The sequence below is a fragment of the Camelina sativa genome, chromosome 4 (genome assembly GCF_000633955.1).
Source record: "Camelina sativa cultivar DH55 chromosome 4, Cs, whole genome shotgun sequence".
NCBI classification, from domain to species: domain Eukaryota; kingdom Viridiplantae; phylum Streptophyta; class Magnoliopsida; order Brassicales; family Brassicaceae; genus Camelina; species Camelina sativa.
The window spans coordinates 16,162,112-16,181,390 of record NC_025688.1 but is presented as its reverse complement, the minus strand read 5'-3'; the positions used below and the strand labels follow the sequence as shown (position 1 = coordinate 16,181,390).

Here is a 19,279-nt window from a genome sequence, read left to right as displayed (position 1 = left end):
TGGTGTAGAACACATGCGGGTTGTCCTTGTCCCCAATGGACAGTTGTGGTGGCGCGGCTCTTTCGTGTTGAGCACGGAGCAACTGCCCCAACTGTTGTCGAAGTTGCTGCAACTCGGCAGCCATATCCTCATTGTTTCTGTTGTCACCCATGTTGACGGATTGAAACTTTTTGTTCTTGCGGTTTGTTCTTTCTGCCAAAGAGAGCTCTGCGGCTGACAAAACAACTAGTTATTCGGTGTTGTTTCTTCTTGTAGATCTTCTTAACATGCACCTGAAACACACGCAAAGAAGAAGCAGAAAAATAAATCAGTAAGGTCTTAGTCTAATAATTTCGCCGAAAACCAAAGGTAAAAATTTGGTCCCCGGCAACGGCGCCAAAAACTTGATACACAGAGTTTTAAACCCTATTTTCCTACTGCAAGTGCACAGCAAAGAAGTAGTACTTAGGGGTCGAATCCCACGAAGACCAAGTTTTACTTTATGGTTCTATTGGTTCAATTTCAAGCTAAGACAATTCAAAGTTGGGTCTGTTTGGTAACAGTAACGCGATTAAAACGGTATAAAAGGGCAATAAGCAAAACACTAGATCAGGGGTAATTCTCGGGAATTTCAGAGATAGCAACTAAACAACTATTCAGGGCATAGATTAAGTACCAGTCTAGAACTCAAACATAAATATAAACTGATCCACTGTCGTGGTATCAATAACTCTATCTGATCGATTCTGTGCGGAAACGCGGAGCACGTGCTCAGACATCCGGAGCACATGCTCGGCGGTCCATAAACCCTAAACTGTCGTTTGAGCCCAGAATCGCAGACAAGCATTAAAGAACAGGAATGATAAGTTCACAAATCACCTACACATCAACTTTCGCAGGTCTAGGATAATTTGCCCACTAATGTCTTTTCTAGCAACCTATTACACTTTTTATGAATAGATAAACCTAGAATCATAGATTGAGTGATCAAATCAACCTAAGCATTAAGTCTAACAATAGTGAAGACAATCGATTATATAAAGCTCTATTTGTGTTCTGTTGCTAACCCATGTAACCCCTTTTGAAACCCCTAATCTAGCAAAGAAAACTACTCAGACATAGAGAAATGAATAGCCAACATAGATGAGAAATTCAATAGCATAAAAATATAAAACTCACAAGGGTTCAGAATCGCTTCTCTAACGTAGCCGCTCTTCCTCTCCCTCACAAAACGTCGCTCCCCCAAAAACCAAAAGAAAAAGGTCCAAAAATCTCTCCCCTAAAACCCTAGGTTAAATAGCATACAAGTAGAGAAAAATAGGGAAAGATTCCAAATTCAAATCTCCCTATTAAAAAACGATCTCAGCCCTCTTTCTCTCACAAAGGATCGCCTAAAATAAGGGGAATTAGGCAGGGAATCGGCGCCTAGATGCTTGCCACGTGTCGTCATGAAACCGTAGAGTTGGGAGCATGTGCTTGGAAATCGGGAGCATGTGCTCCTGGGTCTAAAATCAGCTTTTCTGCTCCAATTCAACTCCTTTCTGCTCCGATTGCTCCTGCTGTTCCAATCCTTGCTTTTAGCTTCCTAGCCTCTTATTATAACCTGAAAAGGACTCAAACAACTACAAAACTATCAAATAAACGGGGTCAAAGTGAGTCAAAACCGTAACATATCACCCGTGCATTACCGGATTCTTCATGCTTTCGCACATCTTCCTGCACGTTGTGCATTATCGGATTCCTCATGCTTTCGTACTTCTTCCTGCACGTTGTGCATTGCCGGATTCCTCATGTTTTCGCACTTCTTCCTGCACATTTTCACTTGCGTATCCGGATTCCTCGTGCTTCTTGCACTTCTTCCACGCACATTTTCACTTGCGTATCCGGATTCCTCGTGCTTCTCGCACTTCTTCCACGCACAACAACGCGCTGGCTCGTCAGCCAATCTTGATCTACCCGCATTCCGCGCCCATAGACCACCACACAACTACAAAGAGAATTCCTTGTAGGACTCTCTGCGGCTCACCCGCTTCTACATACCCTTGGCACCTATCTCCTCACACACAAACACTTATTTTACCACCACAACATGCATTCACGCAACCACATTAATATCAATCAACACACATTCATTTTCTATCCTCATATTTATTCTAGTTCTTATATATTATAATAAATATATATTTATAATCATATAAATAAGATATACACTTATTCAAATATACGTTATTTATATACTATGTAACATATAGGTATACTCAGCTTAACCTTAAACTAATTAACTATCCAAACATATTTGATTATGTAGAAGACACCAACTAGTCCTCACCTTAGCCACACAAATAGAATCCTCGGTTTAGCACTTGCAACAATAACTCCCGCTTTAACAACAATCCCGGTCTGCAACGGTTTAACATTTCCGCTCAAATATTATTTCCCAATAATATACAAAATCAATATCCATGATTTAATCCATTGAACCAACCTAAACCAATGTCTCCAAATAAATTAATAAGATTTAGCTTAATAATTAAATTAAACCAAAATCTTATAATTTAATAAACCCATGTGACCATGTATACGTCCGAGTTCAGTAATCCCAATTTTATTTGCACAACAACATAATCGAGATTAATCAATAAACAAACCCAATTCATACTAATCCCGTACGTGTCTTGGTTTAGCTTGGTAACTCATCGGTTCAATAATCAACAAGACAAAACACAACACACGAGACTAAAGCTTCATCGTTTACCTCTGCAACTGTTCTCGACGGATCTGTTCAGCGGCTCCACGAGATGGTTCAGCCCATGGTGGCTACGTCCTCATGACTCAACAATTAAACAACAACAAAGCAACAATCCATCAAGACAATATCAAAAACTTATCCCGCAAGTTACAAAATAAATCTAGGATTTCCTTACCCTTAACGGCCTCGACAATGTCTACGGCTGCTACGGAGACAGCGGCTGACATCTCCGCTGACAGTGGTTAACACATGGTTTCAAACTCCGGTGATTCACGATGGCTTGCTGACTAACGGTGGTGATCGACGGTGGCGAACAACAAATCTCCGTGACCTCTCTCTCTCCTTCTCAACAATGGCAACAACATGAGGAAGACGGTGATGATGGTGAGATCCAACCTTGAGAGAGAGGCTTAGGGTTAGAGACTTAGGGTTCACAAACTCTCTTCTCTCGCCAAAACAAAGACGGCGATGTATGCGAGTATAAACATGTACACAAACATACAATGTGACGCAAAACCCTTTACTTTTGTTCAATTAGGCCTTTAATGGGCTGTACTTTTCAAAATGACCCACATTTGAATTTGGGTATGTTACATATAGTCACACACTAAAAAATGGAAAGTCAACTCAAGATAAAGTCACATGGATTAAAAGTCAAAACCTTACCCAAACATTAACTGTAGTTGGTATTTGTTTGACGATGTATACGCACGACTAAGTTATAATCTTCACAAACTATAATAAAGTAGAAGTAATTAAACGAATAATCAAATTTGAAAGTTTCCAAACGGTTATATAAAGAAATATTGGCACAGCACGATTTTGGACACTATAAAGAACAGAATATGTGTTAGAGAGAGAAAAACAAAGTTAGAAAACTAAACTATGGAGATTAAGACACGACGACGACGACAGAACATGTCGGAGACAACAGTGGAAAATGAGGAAGAAAAGGAGGAGGAGCAACTGCTTAGCCCGACGGCACGTCTGTTTCACGCGCCGGAGTTTAACTGCTACATCATATCGGTGATTGGTTTAAAGAAAAAGATCGAGCCATATGTGATTATCGAAGGAATGAAGCAAACTTTGATTAGGCATCCTCGTTTCTCCAGCAAATTGGTGAGTGCCACACATATATTTACTATGCATTAATGCATATGTACGCCATGGTATCGTCTAATTATGATCACAAACAGATTGCCCCGTTTCTGATGCCATGTCAATATTTTACATTTATTTTTTTTAATACTCTTACGTTTATATGACTTTTAGTTCAATAGCTGTAAGACAGTAAGATTTAATTAAAAGTATTTATTTAAATAAATCTTATTGAAGGTGAACTCTTGGAACAACAATAGACCGGAACAAAAATGGGTTCAGACAAACGTTGTGGTCGAGGATCACGTCATCATTCCCAAAATCGAAACGCAAAACATAGAGAACGCAGATGCTTTTCTCGAGAGCTACCTCTCCGACCTCACTACGATCCATTTAGACACCTCCAAGCCATTATGGGAAGTTCATTTACTCGACTTGAAAACTTCTGACGCTGAAAACGTTGTCGTTTTTAAGATCCATCACTCGGTAGGGGACGGTATGTCTATGATGTCTCTAGTACTCGCGTGTACACGTAAAACATCGGACCCCAATGAGCTCCCGAGTCTACCGTACCACAACCGGCTGTCTTCTGGATCATCTCCGCTAAAAACCAGTTCAAGTTGTTGTCCCCGGTTATTTTGGCTAGTTATGGTTCTATGGTCGCCGGTTGTGTTGGTTTGGAATACAGTTTGTGATGCTTTGGAGTTTATTGCTACGACATTGTTCCTTAAGGACACTGAAACACCGATAAAAGGCAATTTCCGGTTAAGTACGAGCAAACAGATGCGTTTGGTTCATCGTACCGTAAGTCTTGACGACATAAAGCTAATCAAGAACGCCATGAATATGGTAAACTTTCTCCATACATTTTAACTTAGTATTTATATTGATTGTAAACTTCTCCATGCGTCCTATATATGAAATGTAAAATTTATAGTTATAATTTGAGAGTTGCGCGACATATATGAAAATATTCCATTGATCTTGCTTCCATTGATTTTCCGGTTTGTAGACTGTCAACGATGTAGTACTTGGAGTATCTCAGGCTGGTCTCTCAAAGTATTTGAATAGAAGATACGGTAAATATCTATGATTTTCTGTTAAGGATGAATAAACCTTACTAAAACATGAAAATTAAATATATATATATTAAAAAAATATTAGGAGAGAAGACGAAAGCAGGGGAGCAAGAAGAATCTAAAAAGAATTCAAGTAATATGCCTAAAAAAATAAGGCTAAGGGCAGTTCTGCTTGTAAACATAAGACCGACTACTGGAATCCAGGCAAATTAATCTTATTTATCTACAAGTTTAGATATATATATATATATATATATATATATATATAAATTGTAAAAACTTCATTATGTCTTTTATTTTTGATTAAAAACAGGATCTAGCTGATATGATGGCTAAAGGATCTAAGTGTAGATGGGGAAATTGGATCGGCTACATATTCTTTCCATTCTCCATTGCATTATGTGATGATCCGTTGGAACATCTCCTAGGAGTCAAGTCGATCATCGACCGGAAAAAGAACTCGTTAGAAGCTGTTCTTACATTCGCGGTTGGGAATCTACTTATCAAATTGTTAGGAGTTCAGGTCAGTCTTATTAGATATTACTCCTTTATATTTAGTTCAAAGATAAACCATAGTCATACACTTTAAGTTTCATTTAACCTGACAAAATAAAAATCCAATAATCACCGAACAGATTAAAATACCATCAAACTAGAAATTACCTAACTGTTCTTTTACTGTAAAATCCAATCTTATGAATCTAAATGAATGCAGAGGGCAGCTCATATGACAAAAAGAACACTGTCAAACACAACGATGGCGTTTTCAAATTTGGTCGGACCTATTGAAGAAGTTAGCCTCTATGGAAACACCGTCACGTACATTGCTCCAAGTGCTTATGGTCATCCACATGTAAGATTTTGTTTATCTGATTTTTTTTTTTTTTTCCCGTTTTGTAAAGATTTTACGATTTCACTGGTCTACATTAGGCGTTGACGATGCATTTTCAAAGTTATATGAACAAGATGACGATGTCTTTAACAGTCGATCCAACGGTTATCAGTGATCCTCATAAACTATGTGACGATTTGGAGGAATCTCTAAGAAGTATAAAAACTGCTGTCCAAGAAAGAGGTTTTACTCAGTAAATTGAGCTGTTGTATGTTTGATTTATAGAAAAACTCAAAGCTTAAACCATGAAATAAGACAAAAGAAACTATAAGAAATAAGGTTAAAGGGAATTTACCAATATGTATAAATAACTATGATTGAATTGATACCTTGATGGCTTGGTATATACTTAAATTGTTTTCATCTTCTATTTTCATTCTCATTGATGTTTTGTTCAACTCAATAAAGTCTTGCAGCACCTTTGATCTTATCGTTATAGTGCTTAATGTATTGAACCTCAAGGAGCAAAGACTAACACATTAGGAATGTACACATTCAATTTCACTTAATCTAAGCTTAATAAGAAGGTTTTTGTTTAAACTTGACTAACGAAACAAGACAAATTAAGGTAAAATAAAGCAAAAGACTAAAAGGATTCAAGATCAAACAAAGCTGAAAATAAGAATTCAAAAGATGGACTTAAAAACACTCCTTTCTTGATGATCCTTCTCGAAGAACCTAAGAAACAATAATTTGATACAAGTACAACCTAAAATAATCTAAAATGCTGTGATTTTGCAAGAAAGTAAGAACAAAACAAGCTTTAAAACAACAAAACATAAACTATCAACCATCTTTGACTGTACATATATTTTGGTTATTTGGATTTAAAAAGTAGTCTGTACAAATAGCATTATCCAAAAGTACCTTTATCCAAGAAAAAGAAAATGTAAGAACTTTAATTCAAGATGTGGAGAAGTCTTGTACACTATTGAAATCTCTCTATAAATGATGAATTATTTGTTCTCCCAGATGATGTCTGCTAGAAATAATTACGAGTGTTAACAATTCCATATAAAACAAAATTGGAAAATTCTATGAAAGTTAAGTGTAGCATTGCCATGCTTGAATTTGAAGATTTGAAAATCCTTTAAGTGTAGCATTGCCATACTACAGACAAAAATATGAAGAATTAACGAGAACAACCAGAAATAGCTGTTGTTTCTTGTGTAAAGGATTAGTACTTAGTTATCCCCCATTTGTCACATGTTTCTTTTCGATCAAATACACATGTCACATGTTTTCATATTTGACTTTTCGATCAAAGTAGAAATACTTATGCAATGTACATGTCGTGATTTGAAAGCTAAATGCAATAGTTTAAGAAACTAAGTTAAAGGTGTCAGGTGTGTATATAACCTTTAAGCATGTATATTTTTGGCAACTATTCGAATTAATATTTTTCTTAAACAAAAAACGTCTTTTTAAAAAAACAAAACTCTCAGGTCTCAGCACTAAAACACAAATCATATGCAAATATTTTCTAGGGTCTATTTTTGTATAACATGCACCCAATATATTTGTTAATTTAATTTTAACGTGACTAAGAAGTAAACAATAACGTACTTTTAAATACTATAAAGCAATATAGAGTAAGTTCAAATTTCCCATATTGTACACTGATACACGTAACTACCTAAGTAAATACTATTACTGTAATAGCACCGCACAACAAGCATGGAGGCTATAAAACGCTTGAGACATGGAAACAAGAGTGTAGAGAGTGAAAAAAAAAGTCCAACAGCATGGAGATTACGACACGACGAAACATATTAGAGGGCGAAAAGGAAGATGAGCAACCACTTAGCCCGGCGGCGCGTCTGTTTCACGCGCCGGAGTTCAACTGCAACATTATATCGGTGATTGGTATTAAGAGTAAGATGGATCCAGATGTGATTATGAGAGGGTTTAAGCAGACTTTTATCAGGCATCCTCGTTTTTCAAGTAAATTAGTAAGTCCCCAAAAGTCAAAGCAATTTTTTTTTTTTTTTTGTGCAACTACAATGTCTCATAAAACTAAAATTTACTAAATTACTTGAAAGGTGAGCGATGGAGACAATGGACTAACCAAAGATGGGTTCGGACAGATGTGGTCGTTGAGGAACACGTCATCGTACCCGAAATCAAACCACAAAACATAGAGAACACAGACGCATTTCTCGAAGATTACGTTTCTGACCTCATGAAGATCCCCTTGGACACCTCGAGGCCGTTATGGGAGCTTCACATACTCGACTTGAAAACCTCAGACGCTGAAAACGTCGCCGTTTTCAAGATCCATCACTCGGTCGGCGATGGGATGTCAATCATGTCTCTCGTCCTCGCTTGTATGCGTAAAACATCAAACCCTGATGAGCTTCCGAGTCTACCGTACCAGAAACGGTCGTCATCGCTGTTAACAACCGCTACAAGAAGTGATTCACGGTTGTTATGGTTGGTTAAGCTTCTCTGGACAGCTGTTATCTTGGGTTTAAACACGGTTTGTGATGTTTTGGAGTTTCTTGTTACGACGTTGTTCGTTAAGGACACGGAGACACCCATCAAAGGTGACTTCCGGTCAAAGAAAAGTGAACAGCTACGCTTGGTCCATCGCACCGTAAGCCTCGACGATATAAAACTAATTAAAAACGCCATGAATATGGTAAGATTTCACCTTAGATTCTCTTAGTTTACATATATATAATCTTGTGAAAATTTCTTGATATGCTATCATTAATTCATTACCATGCATAAAGTTCTTGTAGTTGTATATATAAAAAAAAACATATTTTGGATTTTGAAAGCCTAAATGCTCAAATACTTAGTTAAGAAAAAGAAGAAGTTATGATCATATATCTTGTATATTTTGGTTGGATAGACAATCAACGGTGTTGTACTTGGAGTAACCCAAGCTAGTCTCTCGCGATACCTGGAGAGAAGATACGGTAATTAAAATTATAGACTCTCAATATTTTCTTTTATATGTTAATGAGTATTGCATGCTATTAACGTGTACAACTCAATGATCTCATGATAAAATCTAATAGGAGAAGACGAAACTAAACGGAAGCCAAAGAATCTTCTCAAAAGAATAAGGCTAAGATCAGCTTTGCTTGTAAACTTAAGACCCACAACTGGAATCCAGGTAAATTCATATAATTAGCTCACTTACTTATATGATCACAAGTCACTGGTGAATTTGACTTGAAAAATTTCGATTTAAATCAGGATCTAGCCGATATGATGGAGAAAGGGTCTAAATGTTGGTGGGGAAATCGGTTTGGCTACCTAGTCTTTCCGTTTTCTATCGCATTACGCAATGACCCGCTGGAACATCTCAAAACAGCCCACAAGACCATCAACCGGAAGAAAAACTCGTTTGGGGCAATGCTAACATACGTCTTTTGTAGAATCATTGTCAAATCTCTTGGAATTGAGGTCATTTTCATTAAATAAGAACTAAATTACATATTGTCATTTTCATTAAAATTAAAAGCAATACGAAATTTTGTTTAGTTAGTTGACACTAGCTAGAGTTTGGTTATGGTTATTGATTTGCAGGTGGCGGCTACTATAATTAACAGATTGATGTCAAACACAACGATGACGTTTTCGAACATGGTTGGTCCCGTTGAAGAAGTTAGCTTCTATGGACATCCCATCACTTGCATAGCCTCAAGTGCTTATGGTCATCCCCATGTAAGTTAATATATACACTACTAATATTATTCTTTGTTTTGTTCAATTTTGTGTCCTTGAGGCTTGACTTGTATCAGATCTACTAAAATCAAGATTATTCTAACTGGTTTTTGTTGACTTTTTTCTAGGCGTTGACGATACATTGTCAAAGTTATATGAATAAAATGACAATTACACTACTCGTAGATCCAACAGTTATAAGTGATCCTCAACGTCTCTGTGAGGACTGGGAGGAATCTCTCCGAAGCATTAAAGCTGCTGTCCACAAAAGAGGGTCTCCCCTTTTGTGGGATTATCTCAGGCTTCTCAGCAATAGAGTGGCTTGGCTACTTTACAAAATGGCTGGTATAATTTACAAAATGATGTGATGCTAAATTTGGGTTCTTCATGATATAATCTTTAGTTACGCGTTCATATGCCATTCCACAAAATATATCTCTCAATGTAATACCAAAAATGTGTAGAAACAACAATAAAAAAGCTTTCAGTTGGAACCACCGATTTGTTCTTCTTCCATAACCACCTGAAGCAAATTCTCGTAATTCTTCTGCCATTGATCGTTCATCTGCAAAGATCTTTTGTATTCAAGTTTCAGTCTTTCCATTTCGATCTCCGTTGCTGCAGAGCCTTGTTGCTGAAACAACACAAACCGAGAAAATTGCGGATCATTTTACCAAGAAAACAAATAGACCTGTTTACCTAGAAAACAGAGGAAACACAAACCTGAAGTTCTTTAACTTGCTCGTCGATAAGGTCAGCACTGAGGAAAGAATTGTAAACAGGAACATCAGAATATGGCAGCGGCTCGATGGTAACAATACCATCCATAGTATCTTCTCCTGATCTTTCATATTTTTCCAGAGGCGGTGGTATCAAAGACCCACGTCTTTTCCAGGAAGATTGTGCTTTGTTGGAATTAGCAACTATCGTTTTTCTAACAACTTGAATATTGTTCACAGGATCTGTAAGATAAAAAGTTTATTAAATAAGAAAGGGTTGATTGAATGTAGAAGTAAAACCCAGAAAGAAGAAAATGCTAAACAAACATACTTTTTCCAAGGTTGAAAGTCCGAACAGGGCGACGTGATTTGGGATCCCAAACACAAACCATACCACTTTCTGATCCAGATATTAAAAGGTTTCCGTCTGCGCAATATGCTAAGCAAGTAACAGCTTTGCTGTTCAGACAAAAGTTATTGATCAATAGAAAGTTAATATGTTAACTCAAGTCCATTAGGCGAATTCATTATCACAAAAAAATAAGATGCAGCATGTTAAGAGATCTGATAAAATATGAGAATTACTACAAATATATATACGGTCTCATAAAACCATCTTAGTCAAAAATTACTACAAGCTACAGTTCAAATAAAGATATTAGAATTTGGAAGATGTTAGAAAAAGGAGAAGAATATAATGTGATTAGGATTGTTGACTACGATTGTAATATAAGGAACTAGAAGTACCTCTGTTCGGATACTGAACCAAGAACTTGTGTCCCATATTCACTTGTGGCATTAATGGCACCGATATAGATCTTGCTGTCTCTGGCACCAGCATAGAACACAGACCCGCAAGGGTCCAATGCGAGTGAATTGATGGCTGAAGGAAAAATGATATTTTTCAACAATTTCTCTTTTGACAAGCTCCAAACCTATGGGTTTAGAAATCCAACCAATGTCATAAAAGAAAAAGCTATATCAGGGTTCTATAATCTGCAACAACATAGGTTTGTCTACCTTCTAACGCTAAGTATTTACACGAGCTAAACTTCAATGAAGTTGACAAATCATAAGATTAGTGATCCAAATATGTACCTTGCAAGTCCGATCTTCTGAAGAAGAAATTATCAGAGCATTGGAGCCTCCATAGTCTATGACAATGTCAGTTATAGACATTGTATGCTCATTAAAATTGTGTTCATAAAGAGTGTTCCCATGCTGCCTCTGGAAATCATCAAAAAGCCTAACTAACCACAAAGAGCAAAGAAATAAGTATAAAAAGGCAATGCCTTGCAAAACCAAGCATTGAGAGAATACACAAAGTTTATTTTTAACCTTATAAGAGACCAAACTCTAACAGTTCCATCTTGAGATCCTGAAACTAACAAAGAATCATCTCCAGAGAACACCAAGCATGTTACTGAACGATAATGACCATGCCACTTCTTAAGTAACTTCCCAGTCGCAACCTAATTTCACCAAATTGAAACAAACTTAGCCATTGAACTCATATTAAGCTTAAAACCACAAGAAAGTTTGTGAAACCTTTTACCTCCCAAAGATAAATATCTCCCGAGGTTCCACCACCAACTAAGTAAGTTCCTTCATTGTTTGCTGTAAGTGCCTTTATTGATTCAACTGGGAAGCTCTTCACTTCGACTTGAGGCTACAAAATCAAACAAAGTTTGAAACTTTCAATCTCAAAAGAGAACAAAAAGAACAGTGACTCAAGTTTGAGAGTGGCTGAAGAAACCTTATTCCAAGACCAGTAAAAAATCGAGCCAGAAGAAGCAGATTCTTTACGGAGCTGAGAGGCGGCGAGGAATTTCTCGCCGACGGCGGTGAGACCATGCGCCGGAGAAGCACACGGCTTGAATTGAAGCAGTTTGTTTCCGGTCTTGAGATCCCAGCTTCCAATTTCACTTTCGACCGACGATGACGCGATGACACTAATCTCCATAGCTCAGAGAAAAAGACGAAACTGATTCCAAAGTCTGAGGTTTTTGTGATATCTATAAATTAGGGTTTATGAAAATTTGTATGTAGCTGATTAAATTAAATAGTTTTGTATCGTATTTAATTTTTCCATAAACTGACGGGGCCTATAATGTAAATTTTGGATAGTTAACGTTTTATTTGATAGGTTACGGTAACGGACCGGAGAAACAATGGCGATGATAAGCTTTTCGTTACCATCTCCCGCCAAACTTCCGGTTAAATCTCAGCCGTCCGTTTCAAATCGGATCAACGTCGCCGACCGTTTGATCCTCCGTCATCTCAATGCCGGAGATCTTCGTGGAGCGGTTTCAGCTCTCGATCTCATGGCTCGTGACGGGATTCGTCCCATCGACTCAGTCACTTTCTCATCACTCCTCAAATCTTGTATCCGAGCACGCGATTTTCGCCTCGGGAAGCTCGTCCACGCTCGGGTGATGGAGTTTGAAATCGAGCCTGACTCGGTTCTATACAATTCGTTGATCAGCTTGTACTCGAAATCTGGAGATTCGGCGAAAGCCGAGGATGTGTTTGTGTCTATGGGGAGATTTGGTAAGCGAGATGTTGTTTCGTGGAGTGCGATGATGGCTTGTTTGGGTAACAACGGTAGAGAGTTAGATGCGATTAGGCTTTTTGTTGAGTTTTTGGAGTTGGGTTTGGTGCCTAATGATTACTGTTACACTGCGGTGATACGAGCTTGCTCGAATTCGGAATTTGTTGGAGTTGGGAGAGTGATTTTAGGGTTTTTGATGAAGACTGGGCATTTTGAATCCGATGTTTGTGTTGGTTGTTCTTTGATTGACATGTTTGTGAAAGGGGAGAATAGTCTTGAGAATGCGTATAAGGTGTTTGATAAAATGTCTGAACTAAATGTTGTTACTTGGACTTTGATGATTACTAGGTGTATGCAGATGGGGTTTCCTAGGGAAGCGGTTAGGTTTTTCTTGGACATGGTTTTAAGCGGATTTGAATCAGATAAGTTCACTCTAAGCTCTGTGTTTTCGGCGTGTGCTGAGTTGGAGAATTTGTCGTTGGGGAAGCAGTTGCATTCTTGGGCTATTAGATCGGGACTTGCGGATGATGTTGAGTGTAGTTTAGTTGATATGTATGCGAAATGTTCTGCGGACAGTTCGGTAGATGACTGCAGGAAGGTGTTTGATAGAATGCAGGATCATAGTGTTATGTCGTGGACGGCATTGATTACAGGTTATATGCAAAACTGTAATCTCGCTACAGAGGCTATTAATCTCTTTTGTGAAATGATAACCCAAGGTCATGTTGAGCCAAATCATTTCACTTTCTCGAGCGCATTCAAGGCGTGTGGAAATCTTTTGGATCCACGGGTAGGTAAACAGGTTCTTGGTCATGCTTTCAAAAGAGGACTTGCTTCGAATAGTAGTGTTGCAAACTCGGTTATTAGCATGTTTGTTAAATCTGACAGGATGGAAGATGCTCGGAGAGCTTTTGAATCTCTTTCTGAGAAGAACTTGGTCTCATATAACACCTTTCTTGACGGGACCTGCAGGAACTTGGATTTTGAGCAAGCTTTTGAGCTTTTAAATGAGATCACTGAGAGAGAATTAGGTGTTAGCGCTTTCACATTTGCTAGCTTGTTGAGTGGAGTTGCAAGTGTTGGTTCAATAAGAAAAGGCGAGCAAATCCATTCTCAGGTGCTTAAACTGGGGCTGGCGTGCAATCAACCCGTCTGCAACGCGTTGATATCTATGTATTCCAAATGTGGAAGCATTGACACAGCTTCCCAAGTCTTCAATCTAATGGAAGATCGTAATGTCATCTCGTGGACTTCAATGATCACAGGTTTTGCTAAACATGGATTCGCTGAAAGGGTACTCGAAACATTCAACCAAATGACGGAAGAAGGGGTGAAGCCAAACGAGGTCACTTACGTTGCAATATTATCCGCATGTAGCCATGTTGGTTTGGTCTCTGAAGGATGGAGACATTTCAAATCAATGTATCAAGACCACAATATCAAACCTAAGATGGAGCACTATGCATGTATGGTTGATCTTCTATGTCGAGCCGGGCTTCTCACAGACGCATTTGAGTTCATTAACAAAATGCCCTTCCAAGCCGATGTATTAGTATGGCGTACGTTTCTTGGAGCTTGTAGAGTTCACAGTAATACAGAACTTGGAAAGATGGCTGCGAGGAAGATCTTAGAGCTTGACCCAAATGAGCCTGCAGCTTATATACAGCTCTCAAACATATACGCTAGTGCAGGTATCTATATAATTCAAACAAAAACCTATAAAACTCTTTTTCTACCAATTAAGTTTGTGTGAAAGCGAAACTTTCTTGAATGGTTTGATGTAGGGAAATGGGAAGAATCTACGGAGATGAGGAAGAAGATGAAAGAGAGAAACTTGGTTAAAGAAGGAGGTTGCAGTTGGATAGAAGTGGGAGATAAGGTTCATAAGTTCTACGTAGGCGACACATCTCACCCGAATGCTCACAAAATATACGATGAACTGGACCGGCTAATTTCAGAAATAAAACGCTGCGGATATGTTCCCGATACGGATCTTGTTCTTCACAAGCTAGAGGAAGATGATGATGATGATGGCACAAAGAAGGAGAGGTTACTGTATCAGCACAGCGAGAAAATTGCGGTTGCATTTGGGCTTATTAGCACGGCGAAATCAAGACCGGTAAGGGTGTTCAAGAACTTACGGGTCTGCGGAGATTGCCATAACGCGATGAAATATATATCGTCGGTCTCTGGTAGAGAGATTGTGTTGAGAGATTTGAATCGTTTTCATCATTTCAAAGGTGGGAAATGTTCTTGTAATGATTATTGGTAAGCTTGAGATTTATTGAAAATAACTATTGGTTTGGTTAAACCGGTCTTACATAGCTTTGATTTGAAAACTCTTTGTCTAAATAATGGAATAGGTTAAACGAAAACGACATCGTTTATGAATGGACCTTTCAGCATCCGTCCGTGTTACTAGGTTCCAGAAGATGAATCTGGGGCACGCGCTCGCCACACTCCCTCTTTATCCTTAACCACACTTTTTTTTATTGTTTTCTCCTTCATCATTCTTGTTCTGAGTTGAAAATTCTGAGTTGTCTTCTTCTTCTTCTTCATTCTTCATTTCTTCTCCCCCAAGACGATAGCAAATACATTATCTGAACACCATAACAAAAGGTATTTTCTCTTGCACTCGTGTTCTTGTCCTCACGATATGACAGTTTCGGTGGATTTTGTTTTATTTCTCCTTTGAGAAATTATCTCAATTACACTTGTTTTGCTTTAGATATGATTATCAATAAACACATATATATCCATGATTTGTTTCCTGGATTTTGATTTGTTGTATGCTTGTTTGTTCACGAACTTGAAATTTTTTTTCCTTCGTTTCTTGCCTCAGTGGTTATGCCTAGGTAAATTTTAATCTCTAGTATATATATATCTGACTCTGTGTCAACCAATTAAACATTGTAGCTTTAGATTTCTTTGCCAATTGACCAATCTCTTCTTATTGATTACTTTAATCTTCACTCATCATGGGAACAGATGGCTTTGTATATGAGTTCTGCTACCTCACTCACAAATCTCTGCACAGCACATAACAACAATGTGAGTACATGTATCTTTCTTTCCAGTAACAACTAGCCAAGCTCATAATTTGAACTGTCCAAGAGATGATATTGAGCATATGTCTTTTTTGTCTCCTCTAGCTTTTCATTATTGTTGGGACATTATGGGTTGTGTTATTGTTTTCTAGATACGTATTAGGAACGTTTCCTTTTTCTTTAGAACTTAGAATTTTCCATTTTATTGATATAGAAAAAACTGTTTAGGGTTTCTATTTCTCTGTTTTTCTTTTTGTCCTAGGGTGTTGTTTGCTTCTACGTTTTATATATAGAGAGGAAGATGCAAGTCTTGTTACGTTGTTTGTTTCTTCTCATAGAGGGTTTTTGGGTTTTGTTTCTCAGGTGATCCAATTACTCGATATGGTGGGAATTGATTCAAGCCACTTGTTGAGAGGCAAGATCCTTTGCTTCTCCAGCAGGTCTCTCATGAACAACCAGCATAGGACTACTACTAGTTCATTATCACTTAACCAGATGAGATTTCGTGTTCCGAGAACCTTAACTTTTAACTTAGCGCGCGGGAAAGGCGAAGCTGGAAGTTGCAGCAGATTGGAAGCTACCTTTGGTGATACCTCTACAGAATGTACCTGGAGTTTTGACTTTCCAGAGTCTAAAGTTGAGCTTTCTCATCTCGAGTCAGAAGCACACCTCTCTGGAATCAATGGGGACAATAATGTGGCTAGTGTTATCGATAAACTGAATGCTCTCCAGTCACATCTATTAGCAGCAGAGAAGTGGAATGCTTCTCAACTTCATTTATGTGACAGGTCTAGATTTATAAAAACTTATATTCTGTATAGTCTTCCATATCCATCTGCATTACTAATTCTTTGGCTTTTTTATTGTTTAACTTTCTAATACCGTGTGTTGCAGGAAATATCTGGAATCTGCAACAAACTTAGTTCATTACATGGCTTTGAGGTCCCTGGACATTGAGCAGCTCAACAGCCATCTAGCTTCTCTTGGTCTGTCAAGTTTAGACAACAACGATTTGGATGTTCTTGCTAGCCTTAACGCCTCTATTAATCTGTTGATGAACTCTTCATACAACGACCACAAGGCTGTGACAGAGTCTTGGAATAATACATATCCCAAGAGCAAAAGTACTAAAAAGAATGACAAAGGGAGGGGGGTATCATCATACAAAGAGTCATTACTGGGTAAGGTTCGTGAGGGAAGAAGTACTCATATTATGGTAACGGTTGGTGAAGAAGCTACTTTGAGTGAAACATTTATAACCGATATTGTTAAAGCTGGCACTTCCATTATACGTATAAACTGTGCACATGGAGATCTGAGCATTTGGGGTGAGATCATCGAAAGAGTTAGAAGAGCTTCTCAGATGCTAGAGATGCCATGTCGCGTTCATATGGATTTAGCTGGACCAAAACTGAGAACTGGTACCTTAAAACCTGGTCCCTGTGTGATGAAAGTTTCACCAAAGAAAGATGCTTATGGAAATACTGTTTCTCCTGCTCTGGTATGGCTCTCTCTCACAGGAACAGAACCTCCTGCTCATGTTTCTCCTGATGCTACTATATCTGTCCAAGACCAAGATTTTCTTGCTGGTCTCCAAATTGGTGATTCTGTAAGACTACGTGACGCTAGAGGGAGAAAGAGGAGACTTAGAATCTCAAAAGAGTTTCATGTTTTCTCCAGTACCGGATTTGTGGCTGAATGTTTTGATACTGCTTACATTGAGTCAGGAACTGAGTTAAACATCAAGGGAAAGAAAGTTGGACGAGTAGTAGATGTTCCTCCCAAGGAATCTTTTGTAAGGCTCAGAGTGGGAGATTTACTAGTCATAACCCGAGAAGGATCGCTCGATGAACCTTCAGTAACTGTTCCAGGAGCTTATAGTTTAACTTGTCCTTCCGGTTATTTGTTTGATTCAGTCAAGCCTGGTGAAACCATTGGTTTTGATGATGGCAAAATATGGGGAGTAATCAAAGGAACAAGCCCTTCAGAGGTAGTTGTCTCCATCACTCATGCAGGTCCAAAAGGTACAAAACTAGGATCAGAGAAGTCCATTAACATTCCGCAGAGCGATATCCGTTTCAAAGGCCTTACATCAAAAGATATCAAAGATCTTGATTATGTAGCTTCACATGCTGACATGGTTGGCATTTCTTTCATACGCGATGTTCATGATATTACCGTTCTAAGGCAAGAACTCAAGAAAAGGAAACTAGATGATCTTGGTGTTGTTCTAAAGATTGAAACGGAAAGTGGATTCAAGAACTTGTCATTGATTCTGTTAGAGGCAATGAAGTGTTCGAATCCTTTGGGAGTTATGATAGCTCGAGGTGATCTTGCAGTGGAATGTGGATGGGAGAGATTGGCTAGTATACAGGAGGAGATTATAGGTATCTGTAAAGCTGCTCGTGTACCGGTAATTATGGCAACTCAGGTTCTGGAATCACTTGTTAAATCCGGTGTTCCAACTCGAGCTGAGATCACAGATGCTGCAAATGCCAAAAGGTAAAATATTTTGCACCAAACATGATCCTGGTTAAGACTTACAGTTTCTTTATGTCTAATTTTGGATTTTGAAACTTTTTGCAGGGCGAGCTGCGTGATGTTGAACAAAGGCAAGAATGTCGTTGAAGCTGTTTCGATGTTGGATACTATTCTTCACACGAAGCTTATGTATAAGAAACCTGACTCTGAAAACCCCCATTGCTCTGCTTCTCACTAGTCTTTACAAAGACAAGTTGTAGTTTTCTTGGCAAGTTCATGAACTGGATGCGTCCGGATAAATCATGGTTCAATAGCAGGTCGGTCTTCTAGTGATGTTAAAATTTCGAACTAAGGATTTGGACTGGTTCGCCATGTAATGTCTCTGTACTTATTAGTACATATCTATGCATCTTGGCCATGTTCCGTACACCAGATTTGAACTGGTTAACTCTCTAATATGATCTGATCATCATTCGCCCAAGTCAATAAGCATAGTTGATTGTTTTGAATTATTTACTTGTAAGTTTTAAGCTACATGGATTCAATATAAATGCTTATCTTTATATGCAAGAAAGAAGAAATGTTTGATTTGGTTACACAAGATGGTACCAAGTTTTCTATGTGACAACAAAAGTCCAACGTTGAGAAGCTTAGCATCAAATACTACGATTGGTTAGCATAGTGTGAAGGACGTTTTTACTAAAACCTAATTTACTTATCTTTTTTTTTAAAAAGTAAACAATTAATTAATTAAACGTCTAACGTTTCCAAAAAGGAAAAGGAAAAGGAGTTCAGGTGATTTTTTAGGGTTCAAAAAAAGGAAAAAGGAGAGTTGAGGCTAAAGTCTCACTATAAATACTACTATAGTATACATTGTTTCTCAACACAACAGTCGCAACACGCAAAAAACACGAGAAAACCCTAAACTCAGTTTGTAAATTGATCGTCTCTCTCTCTGGTTTGTAACTCGATCGTCTCTCGAAAACAAACATCGATCAATAACAAT

General features: G+C 38.1%; 5 protein-coding genes across 6 annotated transcripts; 4 read left to right on the top strand and 1 right to left on the bottom strand.

Moving 5' to 3' along the window:
- Positions 3,594-6,143, top strand: LOC104780745 (O-acyltransferase WSD1-like). Its single transcript, XM_010505268.1, has 7 exons — positions 3,594-3,847; positions 4,064-4,675; positions 4,839-4,905; positions 4,991-5,109; positions 5,219-5,428; positions 5,621-5,758; positions 5,836-6,143. The coding sequence occupies exons 1-7, from the start codon at positions 3,614-3,616 to the stop codon at positions 5,992-5,994; spliced, it is 1,539 nt and encodes a 512-aa protein (XP_010503570.1). The 5' UTR covers positions 3,594-3,613; the 3' UTR covers positions 5,995-6,143.
- Positions 7,543-9,972, top strand: LOC104780743 (O-acyltransferase WSD1-like). Its single transcript, XM_010505265.1, has 7 exons — positions 7,543-7,753; positions 7,840-8,438; positions 8,655-8,721; positions 8,824-8,921; positions 9,005-9,214; positions 9,338-9,475; positions 9,604-9,972. The coding sequence occupies exons 1-7, from the start codon at positions 7,543-7,545 to the stop codon at positions 9,841-9,843; spliced, it is 1,563 nt and encodes a 520-aa protein (XP_010503567.1). The 3' UTR covers positions 9,844-9,972.
- Positions 9,829-12,219, bottom strand: LOC104780744 (protein ROOT INITIATION DEFECTIVE 3-like). Its single transcript, XM_010505266.2, has 8 exons — positions 11,951-12,219; positions 11,750-11,863; positions 11,533-11,666; positions 11,293-11,440; positions 10,942-11,129; positions 10,526-10,653; positions 10,199-10,437; positions 9,829-10,109 (listed from the first exon to the last, which is right to left on the bottom strand). Exons 1-8 carry the CDS (start codon positions 12,155-12,157, stop codon positions 9,960-9,962), a joined length of 1,308 nt encoding a protein of 435 aa, XP_010503568.1. The 5' UTR covers positions 12,158-12,219; the 3' UTR covers positions 9,829-9,959.
- Positions 12,348-15,230, top strand: LOC104780742 (pentatricopeptide repeat-containing protein At3g49170, chloroplastic). 2 transcript variants are annotated; one of them, XM_010505264.2, is made up of 3 exons: positions 12,348-14,436; positions 14,530-15,013; positions 15,109-15,230. In XM_010505264.2, exons 1-3 carry the CDS (start codon positions 12,366-12,368, stop codon positions 15,179-15,181), a joined length of 2,628 nt encoding a protein of 875 aa, XP_010503566.1. In that variant the 5' UTR covers positions 12,348-12,365; the 3' UTR covers positions 15,182-15,230. The 2 variants fall into 2 exon arrangements, with proteins under 2 accessions (XP_010503566.1, XP_019100241.1); XM_019244696.1 differs by lacking the exon at positions 15,109-15,230 and having other exon boundaries at positions 12,349-14,436; positions 14,530-15,056.
- LOC104780740 (plastidial pyruvate kinase 4, chloroplastic) lies at positions 15,260-18,836 on the top strand. The gene is made up of 5 exons (XM_010505263.2): positions 15,260-15,364; positions 15,734-15,796; positions 16,156-16,580; positions 16,687-18,294; positions 18,379-18,836. The coding sequence occupies exons 2-5, from the start codon at positions 15,734-15,736 to the stop codon at positions 18,509-18,511; spliced, it is 2,229 nt and encodes a 742-aa protein (XP_010503565.1). The 5' UTR covers positions 15,260-15,364; the 3' UTR covers positions 18,512-18,836.